The sequence below is a fragment of the Mercenaria mercenaria genome, chromosome 7 (assembly GCF_021730395.1).
Source record: "Mercenaria mercenaria strain notata chromosome 7, MADL_Memer_1, whole genome shotgun sequence".
In the NCBI taxonomy this organism is placed as follows: domain Eukaryota; kingdom Metazoa; phylum Mollusca; class Bivalvia; order Venerida; family Veneridae; genus Mercenaria; species Mercenaria mercenaria.
The window spans coordinates 24,265,308-24,283,431 of record NC_069367.1 but is presented as its reverse complement, the minus strand read 5'-3'; the positions used below and the strand labels follow the sequence as shown (position 1 = coordinate 24,283,431).

The following is an 18,124-nucleotide window of genomic DNA, read 5'->3' as shown; positions in this document are numbered from 1 at the left end:
GCTGGACTTCATTTATCCAACTCATAATGAACCGGACGTTATGCGGCACATTGGCGTATTAATTCTCATAATGCTTTATATTCCGTCAAATTTATAACTACCTGTACGTTCTGGGGCTAACTTAGTTGTTGATGTTGTTGGGATCGACGTCGAGAAGGGCTTTGTTGATATTGAATCGGTCAAACCCGTATTACTAGACTCGACGGATGTTACGTCATTCCCTGTTGCAGAATGTCCTATAATGCAAAAGCAAAATAAACAAAGTTTAAAGTTTCCTACAAAGGTTTATCGTTGAATAAATAATATGTGTACTTTTTCATCCCCCGCCACGAGTGCCGGAGGGTTACAGGAATGGTCTCCGTCCGTCCTTCCGTCCTTCCATCCGTCCTTCCGTAACATTTTGTGTCCGCTCTGTATCTCCTAAACTCTTTGAAGGATTTTCATGAAACTTGGGTCAAATGATCACCTCATCAAGATGATGTGCAGCACTTATGATTCAGTTATGTCGGTTCAAGGTCAAGGTCACAACTCAAGATCAAACGTTTGAGCCTTCCTTTTCGTGTTCGCTCTGTATCTCCTTAACCTCTTGAAGGTTTGTTATGAAACTTGGATTAAATGATCACCTCATGGAGACGATGTGCAGAACTTATGAGTCAGCCATCCCGGCTCAAGGTCAAGGTCACAACTTAGGGTCAGAGGTTTGAGCCTTCCATTTTGTGTCTACTCTGTATCTCCTAAACCCCTTGAAGGATTTACATTAAACTTGGGTCAAATGATCACCTCATCAAGAACTCATGAGTCAGCCATGTCAACTCAAGATCAAGGTCACAATTCAAGGTCAAAGGTTTGAGCTCTGTATCTCCTAAGCATCCTGAAGGATTTTCATAAACTTGGGTCAAATGATCACCTCATCTAGACGATGTGCAGAATTCACGGGTCAGCCATGACAGTTCAAGGTCAAGGTCACAGTTCAAGGTCAAATGTTTACACTTTCACTATCCATACCAGTGGAGGGGGATTTAGATGTCATTCAGACTGCTTTGTTTAATTTGAAACGTCTTTGAAAAGTAAAGTAACCTATCGATTTTCACATAATTGTTAGATATAGACAATCGACTTTGTTGTTGAAAATGTGCATGTTTCAGACGCTCATATATTTGAAAGTAAAGCGAACAAGAATAATTCGTATATAGCAACAAAAAAGAATATAAATGCTTAAAAAGTAATATCGAATTCTCAGTAAAGGGTACTAGGTAATATGAAAACGAGTAATAGTTTAATGACAACTGATGTCTCTGATTTGTACGTTATTTAACGAGTGGGGTGAAGTTTCTGATGATGTGGCTTTAGCATAATTAACTGTGTTTTGTTTACTATTTTTGGCTTACCTTTTTGAATCATGTCAGTGGCTGCAAAATTAGATTTTATTTATGTGGAATGGCATTTGGTGACATTCAATTGCCACAGTATTTTATTTAATCTCATACTTTAATACATTGATTTACCATTTGACGATAGTGTTTCTCAAATAAGCGAGTGATTGAGAGTGAGCGAACTGGATTTTATGGCGATTCGACATTTCGAATTTTGAATAAAATGGTTTTCCGAATCTCTATTTTGAATCGAATGCAAAGCAGGTAGTGAGTGGGAAAAGATAAAAAAACTAGTGTTCACTATATTTGATACAAAAGTAATTGCCAACTCAACAGCTTTTGACTCAGCTAAAAAATTTATTGCATTATTGACGTATTTTGGATCGATGAAGGTGGTTAACAGCAGAACAGCCTTCCTTGAAAATATCTTTTATCCTTCGGTATCAACTGGAAAATAATTCTTGTTTGTCGACTTGATTTCAATATATTTAGATTCGAAAAGGGCAGGATTCGTTTCAAATCTTTAATGTGGATTTCATATCAAAAGGCTCTGTCAGACTGATAAAAGTATATTGCGGTGTATCCCGAGTTGATCCTTTTTAATTTAACATCTCCGAGTTCAAAAAAGGTTTCTTTTATGAAATATTTATAATTGCAAAAATAAAAAAAAATGAATCGTTTTGTTTTTTTCTCGTAAGCCACATTTTCAAGGAGACCTGAAATACACATGTATTTCGCCCTCAAAAAATATTTTAAATATTAAAGGCACTGGCAAACATATCGTTCGACAACTAGAAAAAAATACTTTTATAAATATCTGGAAATAAATACTATATTTCTTAAGAAGGCTTTCAAACTTAATTACTGACAAACTATATGTTACGGAAGTACATAAGAATTTGCTGTTTTACTTCTTTTTATGATTATTATTATTATTATTATATACCACATTTATATAGCTCTCTTTTCATATAAAAATACGTTCAAAAGTGCTTTACATAAAAACATTTATATAATATTCAATTAAAAATGGTAATTGAACTATTATAGAAGAACTTAAAATTACATTACGGTAATAAGATACCAAGCATTTTAAATTGAAGGTAGGCAGATCAAAACATGAAACAAAAATACAATATCGTAAAACATTAACTGACCTGCCAAAGACACAGGTTAGAGCAGAATAGAACAGAAGATATCTTACATTTTGAACAGACAGAATTAACCGGTATGATGTCTGCGAAATGCATCACAGCATGCAAACCGTCCCGGATGACTGGGTCAATCCCTACCTAAACGGTCCGGAGAACATCCATGATACATCCCACAGAAAAAAAACATCCCCAGCTTTTATTATATTTGACTGGCTTATCGTAGTAGGTTGTCCCCCTTGAAAATTATCCGATATTCAATATTGGTTTCCGTGCTGATATTACTTTGAGCAATAGATTATATAGGAAATTTATTTTCAATGATAAATTTCAAATATGTGTTTTGGTTTGTGAATATTTTACCAGATATGACAGTATACATCAATTTCTTCTCTTCAATTTGATGTGAACATATTTACTCTGACTTAACATCTTCTTGCTTCCAATTGTGTTTAAAAAGTATCACCATCTCTTATATTGAACATATAGTGAAAATCACTAAATTTTTCAATTTCTTTTACTTTAGAGGCAAATAAATTATATTTTCCAAAGCATGACAATTTATTATCACATATGTAGGTATTTGTGACTTTATAAACAATACAATAGTATAATTAAAAGTGTAATAGGGTAAAGGCTTCTTGCTTCCATTTAACTTCAAAGTGTATCAAGAAATAAAAACTTGTGGATTTCTTAAAGTTCTGATGTAACTTAAACGATGTAACGATTTACGGAACTGCATATACCAAGAATTGACGTACGATTCAATATAGTCTTTTGAAATAATAATGTTCATAATTGTCTCATAGTCAAAAAATAGAAAAAAAAAATGAACAGAACAGAATAGAACAGAGCTTTGATTTTTCACCAAACTGTTTATGAGAACAATACGAATCAACATAAATTACAGTTTTTCTGACTGAAAGCTAAAATCTTTGGAATATTGAAACATTCGACGATAGGAGAAAAACTATGCCAAGGAATGGTTTTCTTATGAAATGGTGTAATTTAGGCGCTCCTTGAAAGCTGGTGAGTGGGGAGAGAATGTGTACATTTATTTAAACAAAAGACACAGCATGGCTTCCACGCTTTGCAAAGAAAGGGTGAAATTAACAGACACGCAATATCATTTCTATTTTAGAAATGAAACCCAAGCTCGAAAAAAAAAATGTTTTATATTAGCGTCCTTACCGTGAGTTTGCACGGTAGGATTATCTCTTTAGTACGACCTACATTTTTGTCACGATTTGTTCATGGAAAGCATGCAAAATAGCCACCTTTACAGCTGAAGACTTTAGTTTACACGGATAAATTTGATTTCATGATTGCATTGTATAGTATGTACAAACACATATCTGAATAGCATATTTGATTTATGTATATCAATGATTATACAAGACGGTAACTTAGACACTATAGATAAGTAGACAAGGTGAATCAGAGCTAATTTTAAAAAAGATGAGTTCGGATCTACACCAATGCTGATAAGAAATCAGAAACTTGATTCATAATTAATAGATTCTTTGTTTCCTTGATTTCTATGGAAAACCTAGGATCAAGGCCAGTTGATAAAACATGTGTGCGCGTGTTTTACTTACATGTGTGTTTTCTAAGTTTGTTAAATTACTCGTTTTTTCTCTCTTATTTTTTTTTTTTTTTTTTTTTTTTTTTTGCCATTGCCTCTCAAATACAGTATTGTTTAGTTTATAACTTTATTTTATCACGTTTTAAAGAGTAAACTTCTAGGCGTGAAAGTTAAACAAAAGTACCGTTATATGGACAAGAACATTCAAACAAAATCGGAGTACATGTACATGTATCTTCACACAAGTTTCGTTTTTCTCGAGGAAAAACTATTATGCAAGTTTTTGTGGGAAAGCTCGTTTATGAAATAATTCTCGGATCAATGCTTAGCGACATTCAACGTTTCAAAGGGAAAAAAAGAAAAGAAATTATTTAATACTTTCATTTTCTTTTACATGACAACACGAATTTCGCAATATCATAAGCTAACATAATAGTTTCTTTTTTACAGAAATAAGAATTTTTATTTCACGCGTTTCGAAGTATAGCGTGAAATATTTGTCTGAACGCGGAACGCTTTACAAAGGGTGATAATTGATATTGGTCAGTATGGATTTTGCACGGGGTTTTTCAGTGAAGCGTACATGTATGTACATATAAATAGATGTGTAATCAGATACTGGTCATTCTACCAGACGACTCCGAACAAGTTAAATTTGTTAGATAACACGTGGTAGCCGGATAAAATGGAGGAGGAAAATGCCATGCTTTCGCGCTTAGAGACAATGATAAACAGCAAATTTGAGGCTTTTGAGAAAAGGATTAGTGATAACCAGAAGGAATTATCACAGTCACAGATTTCAGTGATTCAAGAAAATCTTCATGATAATTACGTATTTAAGAAAAAGGGACATGAACAACAGTACAAAGTTAATTCGCAAGTTATAGACAAATTGCGTAGAGCAGAGGGTTTTGTTAAAGAGGCGAGCAGAGATTCTTCAAACGAGGCCGCAGATAATGCCATCAGCAAAATTACCGAAGGTATTGATATTCTTCAGCATCGTCAAAAATGTATTAAGCTCGCTGATTCATCGGAACACGGTTGGAAAGTAGTACACGAATACGAAGCTCACCCACTGGCAGACGATTCCGATGACGAGAAAAAGATATACAGAGCCCAAATGCAGGCAGAACGTAAAGTTCAGCGGGAGAGACGTACGAGGAGCAGACGTTACGTTCCCTACACAAACCCCGGTAACCAGTCCAGCGGTACAGCGTCCATATCAACGAGACCACAGACGCAGTCGGCAAACAGGAAACCAGGTTCTTGTTTCCGGTGCGGCAAGCCAGGCCACTGGAGGGTTGATTGTCGTGTGGCGCAGACTGAGTCTCAGTCGGACAAGAATGTACAGATAAGTACTTTTGTTAGTTCTTTTAGCTGTAAAGATTTGAACTCCGGGGAGAGAGAAAATGATTTTCTGCTAAGTTCAAAATTGTCTGAAAATACCAAAATATTAAACAAAAATTGTAAGTCTGAGTTAGCGCAGACGAAAAATGCAGAATCTCCTGTTGGTAGACTGAAGTCTTCTTTCAAACACTGGCAAGATGCCGGTGCAGGGGAGTATATTTTAGACATAATTCAGAACGGTTACAAGTTACCTTTCCAGAAGGTGTCCAGTTCTATAGAATTAAACAATAATAAATCAGCCCGTGATAATGCATCATTCGTTTCAAAAGAAATTCAAAGTTTATTATCAAAAGGCTGTATTCGAGAAGTATCAGCACCGCCAAAGGTGATAAATCCACTTACTGTAGCAATCAATCGTTCAGGCAAGAAAAGGCTCGTTTTGGACTGTAGGCACTTGAATTTAGATTTGTTTAAGTATAAATGTTGTTTTGAAAATCATTCGGTAGCCAGAGACATATTTTCAAAAGGAGACTTTTTATTCAGTTTTGACATAAAGGGGGCTTATCATCATATAATGATTTTCCCCGAGCATACGACGTATCTCGGATTTGCTTGGCTGGAAAACGGTGTGAAACGTTATTACGTTTTTCAAGTTTTACCATTTGGAATTTCTACTGCCGGATTTATATTTACAAAAATTTTAAGAATCTGTGTTAAAAAATGGAGGGAAATTGGGTTCAAAATCGTATTATTCCTAGACGATGGTTTGGGAGGAGCAAGTACTTTTGAAACAGCCTTCACTACTGCAAAATTCATAAGGCAAGATTTACTTAATTTCGGGTTTTTATTAGCAGAAGACAAATGTCACTGGTTACCGGTTTTATATGCGGTTTGGTTGGGCTATGAATGGTACATGTCGGATGGTATCCTAAAAGTGACCGAAGATAGAATCTGTCGTACTGAAAAGTTGCTTGATGACTTGATTAACCAAATTGGTAACGGTTCAGTTCTTGTGCCCGTGAGAAAAATAGCTTGTTTGATAGGCCAGCTCATTTCTATGCAGAGTGCTATCGGTGATACGGTTAGGTTACGTTCAAGGTCACTGTATGATTGTGTAGCTTCCAGATCAGGCTGGAACGCCCCAGTTCAGGTTAGTTCTACCGCCTTATGTGAAATAATGTTTTGGAAAGATAATTTGAGAAAACTGAACATGAATGATTTAGAAACAAAATCTGTTAATCGGGCATACGTCACTGTTGACGCCAGTGAAGCTAGATATGTAGAATATGCTAACGTCTTTGTTGACGCCAGTGGAGCTGGATTTGGTGGTTTTATCGAAGAAAGCGAGAATAGCGAAGTAACCGGAAGTTGGTTAGGCTCCGAAAGTATTTTGAGTTCCACATGGAGAGAATTAGAGTCTGTTTACCGCGTGATGAAAAGTCATGTTACAAATTTGCAGGATAAAAAAGTAATTGTACATACAGATAACAAAAATGCAACCTCAGTTTTACGAATCGGCAGTAATAAGCCGTATTTGCAAGATGTTTCATTAAAAGTGAACGAATTCTGTTCAGAAAATAACATTTCTTTATTTCCTAGGTGGTTGCCAAGGGCAGATAACTCTGAGGCAGATTACCTTAGTCGATGTTCAGACAGTGACGACTGGTCCATTTTAGATTCTATATTCAGGGCGTTAGACGAAAAATGGGGACCACACTCTGTAGATCGTTTCGCTTGTCATTACAACGCAAAATGCAGTAATTTTAATTCTAGGTACTGGTGTCCTGGCACAACGGGCGTTGATGCATTTAAGCAAATTTGGTCTGAAGAGAACAACTGGATTGTTCCTCCGCCTAGATTGATTTTGAAGTGTATTCGTAAGATATTAGCCGACAGATGTCACTGTACAATTGTAGTTCCTCAGTGGAAGTCTGCGCCATACTGGCCAGAATTATTTCCGGGCGGAAGTCAAGCTATATTTATTAAAGACTGTGTTTATTTTCAGCCTGGAAAGTTGACAAAAAGAGGAAAAGGTAGAAAGGGACTTTTGACGGCAGACAATTATTGTTTGGCTTTGTTGCTGTAAGAATTGAATAACTTGTGAAACAGAAATTGTTTTTATCCTTCAGGTTTGAGCTTGCAGCAATGCATTGCCAGTGAAGTCGAGAAGACTGGATTATCAGACAGATCTTTTGATGACCTTACCCATAAAATGGCCGGATTTTTAGTGAACTCTAAGAGTGACAATACAGTTAAGAAGTACTTTCATTATTTTCAAAAATGGGAACATTTCGCAAGTTCAAAAGGAAGTCAGTCTATACCTGCCTCTCCAATTATCGTGTGTCTATATTTGACAGATCTTTTGGATAAAAAATTTTCAGATAATGTTATTTCATCGACAGTATATAGCATTAAGTGGGCACATTCATTGAGAAATCTTACTGATCCAACAGACAATTTATTTGTGAAGAATTTATTAGATTCTGCGAAACGTATTTCTCACAGAACTGTAAATAAAAAGGATCCTGTTTCTTCACAGTTGTTGATAGAGCTTTGTAGCAAACATGTAAATACGAGAGATGTTCTTGTTCTCAGAGATTTGTGCATGATTCTTTTAGGTTTTTCAGCCTTTTTAAGGTACGACGAAATCAGGAATCTTCATTGTAATGATGTAAAGTTTCATGAAGATCATTTCAGTTTATTTATTCGCAAAAGCAAAACTGACCAATATCGTTTCGGTAACGAAGTTGTCGTTTCAAAAGGTTCTACCTCAGCATGTCCGTTTGCAATGCTTCAGCGTTATTTAGATGTGTCTGGTCAAACTTCTGATAGTGAACAGTTTTTGTTTAGACCTTGTTTCAGGTCGCATGGCAAAAGCCGTCTCATATATAAAAACAAACCTCTGAGTTATACAAGGGCCAGGGAAACTATAGTTTCTAGACTTAAAGAAAACACAGCTGCTGGAGATTTAAATTTAAGTTTGCATTCACTTCGTGCAGGTGGCGCTTCAGCAGCTGCAAATTCCGGTGTAAATGAACGCTGTTGGAAAAGACACGGTAGGTGGAAAAGCGAAAACAGTAAGGACGGATATGTCGCTGATTCTTTAGAGAGTAGACTCGCAGTTTCTAAACAGTTATTTTTATAACAACACCAGCCCGCTCTTTTCGAATTCTACACTCACGTCTGGTCATGCATATGGTGTTGTTTGTGTTTTATTAGTGTAGTACAGACTTTTTATTTCACGCGTTTCGAAGTATAGCTTGAAATATTTGTCTGAACGCGGAACGCTTTACAAAGGGTGATAATTGATATTGGTCAGTATGGATTTTGCACGGGGTTTTTCAGTGAAGCGTACATGTATGTACATATAAATAGATGTGTAATCAGATACTGGTCATTCTACCAGACGACTCCGAACAAGTTAAATTTGTTTCAAAAATTTAAGGGGGAAGATCTAATGTTAGTTATTAAAATACATGGCGGCAAAATTTTTGCATATTTTTTAAAACATCATTTTCCGTAGAATAAAGGCTTATGTACTTTGCAAAGAAAATATGACTTTGTTTGATTTGATCTATATTAAGTTTCAGTTTTCATATTCAATGTATTGTGATTTTTTCTTTCTTTTCAAATACGAAGTACATTTCAAAAGACATTTTTGTACACTTCAACGTCATCTATTAAATGGCGAAGTAAAAATATGTGTATATTAAGTCTTCTTGATATTTAACATTCGATCTATATTTAGTTTCAGTTTTCATATTCAATGCATTGTGTAAATTTTTACAAATATGAAATACGTTTCAAAGACATGTTTGCTTATTCCAAGGTCATCTAATGACGAAGTAAATATTAATACATGAAGTCATGTTGACATTTATTATTTTGTTTTACTAGTATTCTATAAATTCAGTATTTGAGCAAATGATGTAAAATCTCACTTTAACTGATTTATAATATTATTATGATATCATACGTCTACATACGCATTATGAATGGGGTCCAACATTCAGTGATCTGACATTTGACAAAAGGACACAGGTTTCTCAGAGAAATTTCATAAAAAAAAAAAAAGAAAAAAAAAAAAAAAAAAAAATGTTTTGATCTCTGTGTTTTTCCTGGGCGAGTCAGTTCGCGACAGCGTGCCTTCGGATTAAATCAGATATTGGCAATGATTTTTACGAACTAGTTTTGTTTCTTCATCTAGTTTTGAAGGCAAGAGACGTATGGTATTATCTGTGTGACCAAAAAAAAAAAAAAAAAAAAATGTTTCATTTTGTGATGTATTGTAATTATCCGGCTGCTTACATTGCCTTAATAAACACTCACGTCTGGTCATGCATATGGTGTTGTTTGTGTTTTATTAGTGTAGTACAGACTTTTTTTTATATATGAACCTATAAACAACATGATTTGTAAAAACTGGCTACATGTTTTGTAGCTTTCTATGAAGTAACATGCGACCTTAATTTCCATGTATAACCCAAAGCAAAATTTTAGATCAATGCAAAATCCATGACAAAGAATTATTGACTTGGGTCATGACTTTAGGTAATGTAAAGGAGACAATCCGATATGAAGGGAATTGCTTTAACACAGTCAATAATTATGGTAGAAAATCCTTGAAAATTCTCGTTAAAAGCTGACCATGACTGCCAACATTATTCTGTTACACTAGAGTTCTTAATTAAAGTAATTGATTGGCCGGCAAAGAACCTACATTATTAATCAGGTAATCAGTAACATTAGTTCCCAAAGAATTCTATGAAATAATGCGTCTTTAGCGCTTTTTTGAAACTTTGCAAGGTCTTGCACTCTCTCATGCCATATGGGAGGGCATTCCATAACCTCGCAGCTGCTGTCTGAAAGCTCCTGTCACCAAATCGCATTGTTCGACATTTGGGCACCACCAGTTTTAATGCATTATTCTGCGATCTCGGATTTCTGGATGGTGTATATATTTCTAACATGTTCACTACATAAGCTGGTGATTGATCTTTGAGTGCCTTATATGTATGTGTTATAATTTTGTTTTCTACCCTACATTGCACAGGAAGCCAATGGAGTTCACGCAGCACAGGCGTTATATGGTCGTATCTGGATGTTCTGGTTACGATTCTAGCTGCCGTATTTTGGACATATTGCACTTTGTTCATTGACTGTTTTGGAATTCCATATAGAAGAGAGTTGCAACAATCCAAACGTGATGTAACAAGAGAGTTGATTAGAGATTTGGTTGCGTTTGCGGTTATATATTGTCTGATGTGACTGATTGTGACTGATTTGCCGCAACTGTGCATAGGAATTTTTACACACACTATTCACATGTTGCTCCATCTTCATGTTCGAATCCAGGGAAGCACCGAGGTTTCTGATACTGCCTGATTGTTTGATTTCAGAGCCGTCCACTTTCACAGATATGTTTGAAACAGATTGTGTCTTGTGTTCAGATGAAAATATGATTAATTCTATTTTTTTCAGCATTGAGTTTCAACATGTTGGTATTCATCCAACTTACTATATCCTTTAAACAACTTTCAACGCGATGAATGGTCTCTTCAATAGACATTTTGTTTATTGGTTTGAAGGATTGATATAACTGCGAATCGTCCGCATAGAAATGATTGTTCAGTCCGTGCTTTCTGCAGAACGTTTCCGACTGGTTTTGTGTACATTGTGTAGTTCTTTGGCCCCAAAACAGACCCTTGGGGTACACTGTACTTCATTAGCACTGGTTGTGATAGCTCGCCATCTATGCATACGGTCTGGTAGCGGTCACTAAGGTATGACATCATCCATGCGAGTGGCTTGCCTGTAATACCAAAGTGACGCTCAAGGCGATGAATAGTCACATTGTTCTTATCCAACGATTGAAGAATGTCATTTTGGACTTTTAATAGGGCGGTTTCGGTTGAGTGGAATTTCTTAAGCAGATTGATTAACTTCATGGAGTTCATTGTTCCTCAGATGATTTTCAATTCGAACATCTACCACTGTTTCAAAGATTTTAGACAGAAACGGCAGGTTTGACACAGGTCTATAGTTTTTTAGGACATTAGAATTTAGGCTTGGCTTTTTAGAAGAGGTCTTATTCGTAAATGTTTGAACGCTTTGGGCACATTCGCAGCATCTAAAGATGCATTTATAATTTTTGTTTTCACTGGTGTTAGTTCGTCAAGACATTCTTTTAATAACTATGTTGAGATAGGATCTAGTTCACAAGATTTGTTCGCTGACTTTTTAATAATTGATTTCACTTCGTCTTCTGAGGTTTGAGTAAACTCAACATAATTCACACCTGTGTTTTCAGTTTCTATGTCATCTAAATCAGATACCGATTGTGTTTGCGATGCTATATTGTTTCTGATTGTTTCGATCTTTCCAATAAAGAAGTCACTGAAATCTTGTGCGAGATGCTGTGGAGATGAATGTGATGGTAAAATCACCTCATTTGTATCGCAAAGAAGATTTTTGGTAATCTTAGATAAATTCTTATGATCACTGCCACATGAGTCAATCTTGCCTGTATAGTATTCAACACGGGCTTTTTTTAGCATCTTATTCACATAAGCACACTGTGTTCGGTAAATTTGGTGACCGATTGTGAGTTTACATTCACGCTATTTCCGTTCTGATTTTCGTTTCTGATGTTTTGCTTCGTGGAGTTGTTCGGTATACCAAGGACATGAAGGACTTAACACAATAGTCTTGGTAGTCAAAGGGGTGTGTTTGTCTACTATAGAAATTAACTGATTTGAATATTCCTCCACAAATTCATCGATATCAGTATCAGATGGAGTGCACTGTGCGTTAAAGAAATCTATTCTCCGTATGTATTCTCAGAATGAGTCAATGTCGATCGAACGTAATTTCCTGTACGACACAGTTTTTCGTACTGGTGGTGGTTTGGAAGCTTTAGCGTCAAATATCACAGCAAAATGATGACATCTTTCCATTTGAATCGGAGAGTCCAGGATCTATGACCTCGATATTTGAAACCGTGACATCATTATCTCTGGTTGTCACTACATCCAACGTATGCCCAGCAACATATGTTGGTTCTTGTACATGTTGACGCATGCCACATGCATCTAGACTGCTTATAAACTCTTTTGTGTCACTATTTTCCGGTATTTCAAAACGGAAGTTAAGGTCCCCTACAATGATGGTGGTCTTGTCAATTGTAGCATATTTAGTTAAGAAATTGGGCCATTCTTGCTCTAGGAAAATGTTTTCGTTGGAAGGGGGTGGCCGGTATATAATGGCTAACCGTAGGTCTATGGAGTGTCCGCCTGCAACTACATTGCAATCCATATACTCAAATCGGGAAAATTCGTTGTCTTTGCTTGATATGACAATGTTCACTTGTATGGCTACCTTGTGAATGATCGCTACGCCCCCGCCGCGCCTACCACTACGAGGGACGTGTTTCATTTTGTAACCGTCGGGCACGAGTTCGCCGATGCACGCCTTGTCAACAGAGCTACCGAGCCATGTTTCAGTTATGGCACAATGATGAAAATCGAAAAGCGATTGTAACGCTTGACACAAGGTAAACTGTCTCGATTATAAAAAAAATCTATATTTTGAAGTCATAATTCACTTACTCCATTACAGCGCTATTGGTTACGACGACGGGAAAATGTCTTTATTGTCGCGGCGGTCCTGGGCTCGATTTCCGACGCGGTCATCTTTTTTTTCTTGATTTGATTTTTTTTTATAATATTTAAGAAACAAAAACTCATCTTCTAATGTTCATAATATGAACACACTTCAATTTGAGAGAAGATTATTTTTAGCCAAATATGGAGGTCAGTGCCTTTAAATACATATTTAAAAAGGTAGGTTGAGTAATGGGAATAACATGCTTCGTGACAATTTTTAAACAAATACCATATTATCATTCAAAATCACCAATTTGAAGAAATAACAATGTTATGTGTATCAGATAATAAACATATACGTCGATCTAATTCCGTCTTTGTCAAATTAAATTAAAAGTGTTATTTTGAATTGCATGTTTGAATAATAATATTTAAATTTTAAAAAATATCTTTTTAATTAACTAACTTTTAATTTATGATTCACATAGATTAAATACATATCTAAAAGTTACACTGAGTAATGGGAATAACCTTCCTGGCTCTCAGTTTTGAAACAAACACCCGATTATCAGTCAAAATTACCAATTTGAAGGATATGCTGCAAAAGCGTCGGGCAAGGTATAAACTCCCCTTGTGTAAAAAGTTTCATTCCATGTCGTTACAATATCACTTATTAACAAAAACAAGTGTAAAGTCAATATTATCAAGATAAGAGAGATTAACAAAAATCCATACTCGCGTTAAAATGGAATAAAGGGAAACAATAAAATTTAACCTATCTGGCGTAATTATCAAGGGAAAATACTCTCCAAAACACGGTCTCATTTCTGGACATGAATAAAAATATTTGGGTATAAAAAATAATTTCACGAGCAGGATTAGAAGCGCTTGCATGTCTACCCGCACAGCATATTGCAATGAGAGTTTCTATGAAGAGATGATTCATTTGCGTCTACATGCAAATATTCAACGGCGACGTTCTAAAGGCACCAAAAATAATGCGAATAGCTTGATTATGAGTGGTATCAACCATCTGCAAAAACGATTTTTTAGGAACCATAAACAATACAACAGTAATCTAGCTCGAACCTCATCGAGCTGTACTGTCTTAATAAAACTTAAGATTCTCCACATCAAATGTGGTATGAAAAGAAAGTAACAAACATTTCATTCACAATATTATTAACATTAATGCTAAAACTAGTTACACATAAAAATACATTTTTTGCGGAACGCCCTGTTTCTCTTCGAAAGAGCCATAAAATCACCATGAACCTTAAAATATTGGAAGACGTCCTTTTAAATCTAAGTCGTCAAAGTCATTTATAATGCCATGTCTCCAAAGACTAAATATGTTCTTTTCTGACAAGTACATCAAGAATGATATTTTCATTCGTACAAAACCTACTTTGAAAATTTGTAGTTAGGTCTTGGAGTTCTAGATGCGTTTCATGAAAGCAAAAATATGAATATTCCATCGCAATATTTTTAAGTGCTTGTTCATTTTAAAACTTGACAATAAACACATATTATATGATGACTGTCACAAATGTTTCTTACGAAAAGTTGAATAAAATGGAAAATATGTGTAAACTTTAATTACCTTGATCTTTTGACGTAAAAATAAAAATTGTAGTAGCCACTGATGAAATTGTGATTATCACTAACATTACAACAAGTCCCACAACAAAAATCCTTTTCCCGCATTTCCGCCTTTGTCCATTTCCATCATTTGGTCGAGTCTTCTGATGAAAGAAAGAAAAAATTTGACTGTGTACTTAATCATTTAGGGTTGCGCATCCTTTCAACATATCCGTGGTTTTGTAGTACATGTTTGCATTCTTTGAACAAATAATCAAATAGAATTATTTTTCTAGTTAATGACGTGATTCTAGTTTTATGCTACATATCTTAAACTTACAACGAATGACTGTATACGCGTTCTAAACAGGAAATTCCTTGCGAACAGAGTAATAAAAAATATCGCAAAGATTTCTGTTTCAAATAACTCTTTATCACTGGAAATCGTCAGCCACAATCATAAAAGAATGTATATTAGCTGTCTATTTAAGAAAAAATGCAAAGCGAGCTATAGACACAGCTTTAAATTTGTATATCAATAAATGATTTTTTTTTCTTTTGTATAAAATTCAGCCACTTCAGATCAATTTTCGTAAAGTTTCAATTTTATAACACGGTGAAATACCTACTATCCACAAAACGGTTGTTGAATATTTTTGGCCCCGACTAACTGGGAAATGAGCTAAAATTTGTACAAATATTTCTACTATAAAACCTATTACAGAAACTATTTTATTTCATTTTCCAAAAAATCTTACGTTTTCTTTACTGAAAAGATTTAGTAATGGCAATCTGAAAAGTTTCATATTAATTCTTTAGTAATATTTCTATGAACATGTCAGAACAAGACTAAAATAGGTCTTTATCTGGGCAATAGTTTTATCGTTCAGATTCTTGATATTTAATCACTCGGAGTAATGCAGTAGTTGTCCAACTCTCTCACATCTGAACTGTGAACAGGAGTTAATCATGTAAAACACCACAAGAAGACCTTGATTATTTAAAGTATAACAATTTCCTTTAAGCGTGGACCGGTGAGAAAGTATTATGACGTGGTTCAATACACACAGTCACTGTGGTAAATTATAGGATAAAAAACGCAAAGCCTTTTATTATTTGATAAGTAAAAAATCTTTATACACAAATTCATACTGCATACTGCCTTACTGTATAACAGGGATTCAATCAGTAGATACTTTACTGAAAAGTTTTAATGTACTTACTGTTCGCTTATACGGCCTTTGCCTAATAGAGTTAGCTAGGTTCGAGTTTTCACTATCCAAAACGTTTTCGTTGTTTATTGTTGCGTACACGTCATCATCTCTTGTGTCTGCTGCGGACTTATTCAACTCCTCATACGTGTTTACTTTGCTTGCTAATGATGCAAGGTCATTAAAAGTATTTTCGCTTGTGCCTATCTCTGCCGATGGAAAAGATAGGTAGCCTCCAATTATAATATCCGAATTTGATGATTGATGTTTTGCTGGGCGTTTTTCTATTAATTCTATTTCACGTGATTGTGCTTTGTCTAACACGGGGGTTATATACATGTCACTTTTGCTTGCATTACTTTTATCATCTCTTAATGATGCATTGTTCACTGGTGATAATTTTATACTATCATATCTTTTCAACACTTCGTAATTCTCGTCTGTATCAGTTGCAAATGAGTATTGTGAATCCATGCTTCGTTTATGCTTTTAAACTAATTTTGTATCAATAATGTTCTTTGTTTTTATACACTGAAATAAGACTCATTGTTTCATTGGCTTCATTAAATCAAACTTTTTTTCTAGTTTCTAAATTCGTTCGTAAAGCTTAATAATGTGAGGTAAAAAAATTGAATAGCCAAAACAGTAATATTTTTCAAACGTCAATAAGATTTAAGTATATTAAATACTTTTTACCAGATTATAATTGATGAGATTAATAAGTATTTCCTGTATCTACATTATATAACCGTTTTCGTAATTACTTATACTTGAAGCCACATAGTACTCGAAATTATCACAATAAGTTTTCGAAATTAAAAAAAAAATGTGTAATTATCCGGCTTTGAAAACTTGCGTATCCTTTCAAGATTTTATTCGTTTAGAACATTTTTATTTTGAATCAACTTCATAAGGAAGTGTCGTAACGTTCAGGTATATTTGATATACCTAGATTAAATGTATCAGTATGTAGGTCTGTCTACTGTTCTTATTTGAATGCAATCAAGCCTTACATTGTATTTTTATAAGAACAAAGGAAATCATTAGATAACGGAATGACATGAATGAAAACGGTTCAAGCTGGGGTACACACGTTTTGATTTAGAGTATTAAGCCGGCCTGCGTTTGGCTGTACGCGTCGGATATTTACATACACATAGTAAATAATTGTGCAGGTGGAAAAGCAACAAAAGCATTGTCACACCCACAAGATGTAGCACCCCTGAGTGCTATATTCGGAGCATGTTTTTGTAATTAACTCCTTTATATAGATTTTGTTTTGTTTTTGGGTTTAACGTCGCACCGACACAATTATAGTCATATGGCGACTCCTTTATATAGAGGAGCTGTATACGAACACAAGCATGTTGGAATCCGAATTTGACTCACAATATTTTAACGAACGTTAGTGTACTATTTGATACTAACCCCCCCCCCCCCCCCCCCCCCCCCCCCTCCTCCCCCACAAAACTAACCCACCCAACTAATCCATCGTGCAAGCGGGAAAGACATGCAGATTTTCTCCTTCCGTGCGTACGAATGTGCAAGACAGGAATGCACGTCTCAAAAATTTGTACCCACCAAACTTTACAGAGATGATAAATGACAATTGAAGTTAGGCAACATTTTTTCTTTTTCTTTTTTGTATCTAAAATGGTAGTCGTGGCCAATTATTTAGTTCAAATAAATACCTGATCATACTATGACACATCTTCTGACTTTTGTGAAAGAGTCACAAAATTTGAAACAAACGTTATTTGGCTTAGGTGATGATTTTAATTTAGTAAAGGACTAGTAGCTGTAGAATTATAGCCCTTGACGAAATAAAATAATTGTTCCAAAGCCGTAAAACTGTACAGAAAAGACTATTAAGCTACGACCATTACATTAGATTATAGAAACCATATGTGAAATATTGTCACACAAACTGGTCGTTCAATACAATAAAGTCACCAGATTTATTTAACATAAATTGCATGATGTCTCAAAAGAGAATGAATATCAAAACTTTTGCTCTATGAAAATTTGGCAAAGTTGGGGCATCAGTATCATATCGATATAATTCTAGTTTTGTATGTGTAGAAGCTCCTTTAGAAACAACAAGACTGTGCGTTTACGCAAGAATAATGCAGTTACTTTCTTTTCAAGTACACGCGATACTGCATTTAAAATGACGCGATATTTCAATGATAGCTTAAATTGTCTAAATTGTCATTCTCTGTAAATGTGAAAAAAAATATGTCTTACAGCCAGTATCGTTACAAAACGAGCA

The 18,124-nt window shown here is 35.0% G+C and overlaps 1 protein-coding gene across 2 annotated transcripts in view; it reads right to left on the bottom strand.

Moving 5' to 3' along the window:
* Positions 1–16,769, bottom strand: part of LOC123554699 (uncharacterized) — a 58,424-nt gene extending 41,655 nt beyond the window's left edge. For both annotated transcript variants that reach the window (XM_053547801.1, XM_053547802.1), the window contains exons 1-3: positions 15,865–16,769; positions 14,664–14,805; positions 102–236 (exon numbers count right to left, since the gene is read on the bottom strand). In XM_053547801.1, coding sequence (XP_053403776.1) covers positions 102–236; positions 14,664–14,805; positions 15,865–16,326 — 739 coding nt within the window. In that variant the 5' untranslated portion in view covers positions 16,327–16,769. The remainder of the gene's footprint in view (positions 1–101; positions 237–14,663; positions 14,806–15,864) is intronic.
* Positions 16,770–18,124: the final 1,355 nt, after the last annotated feature.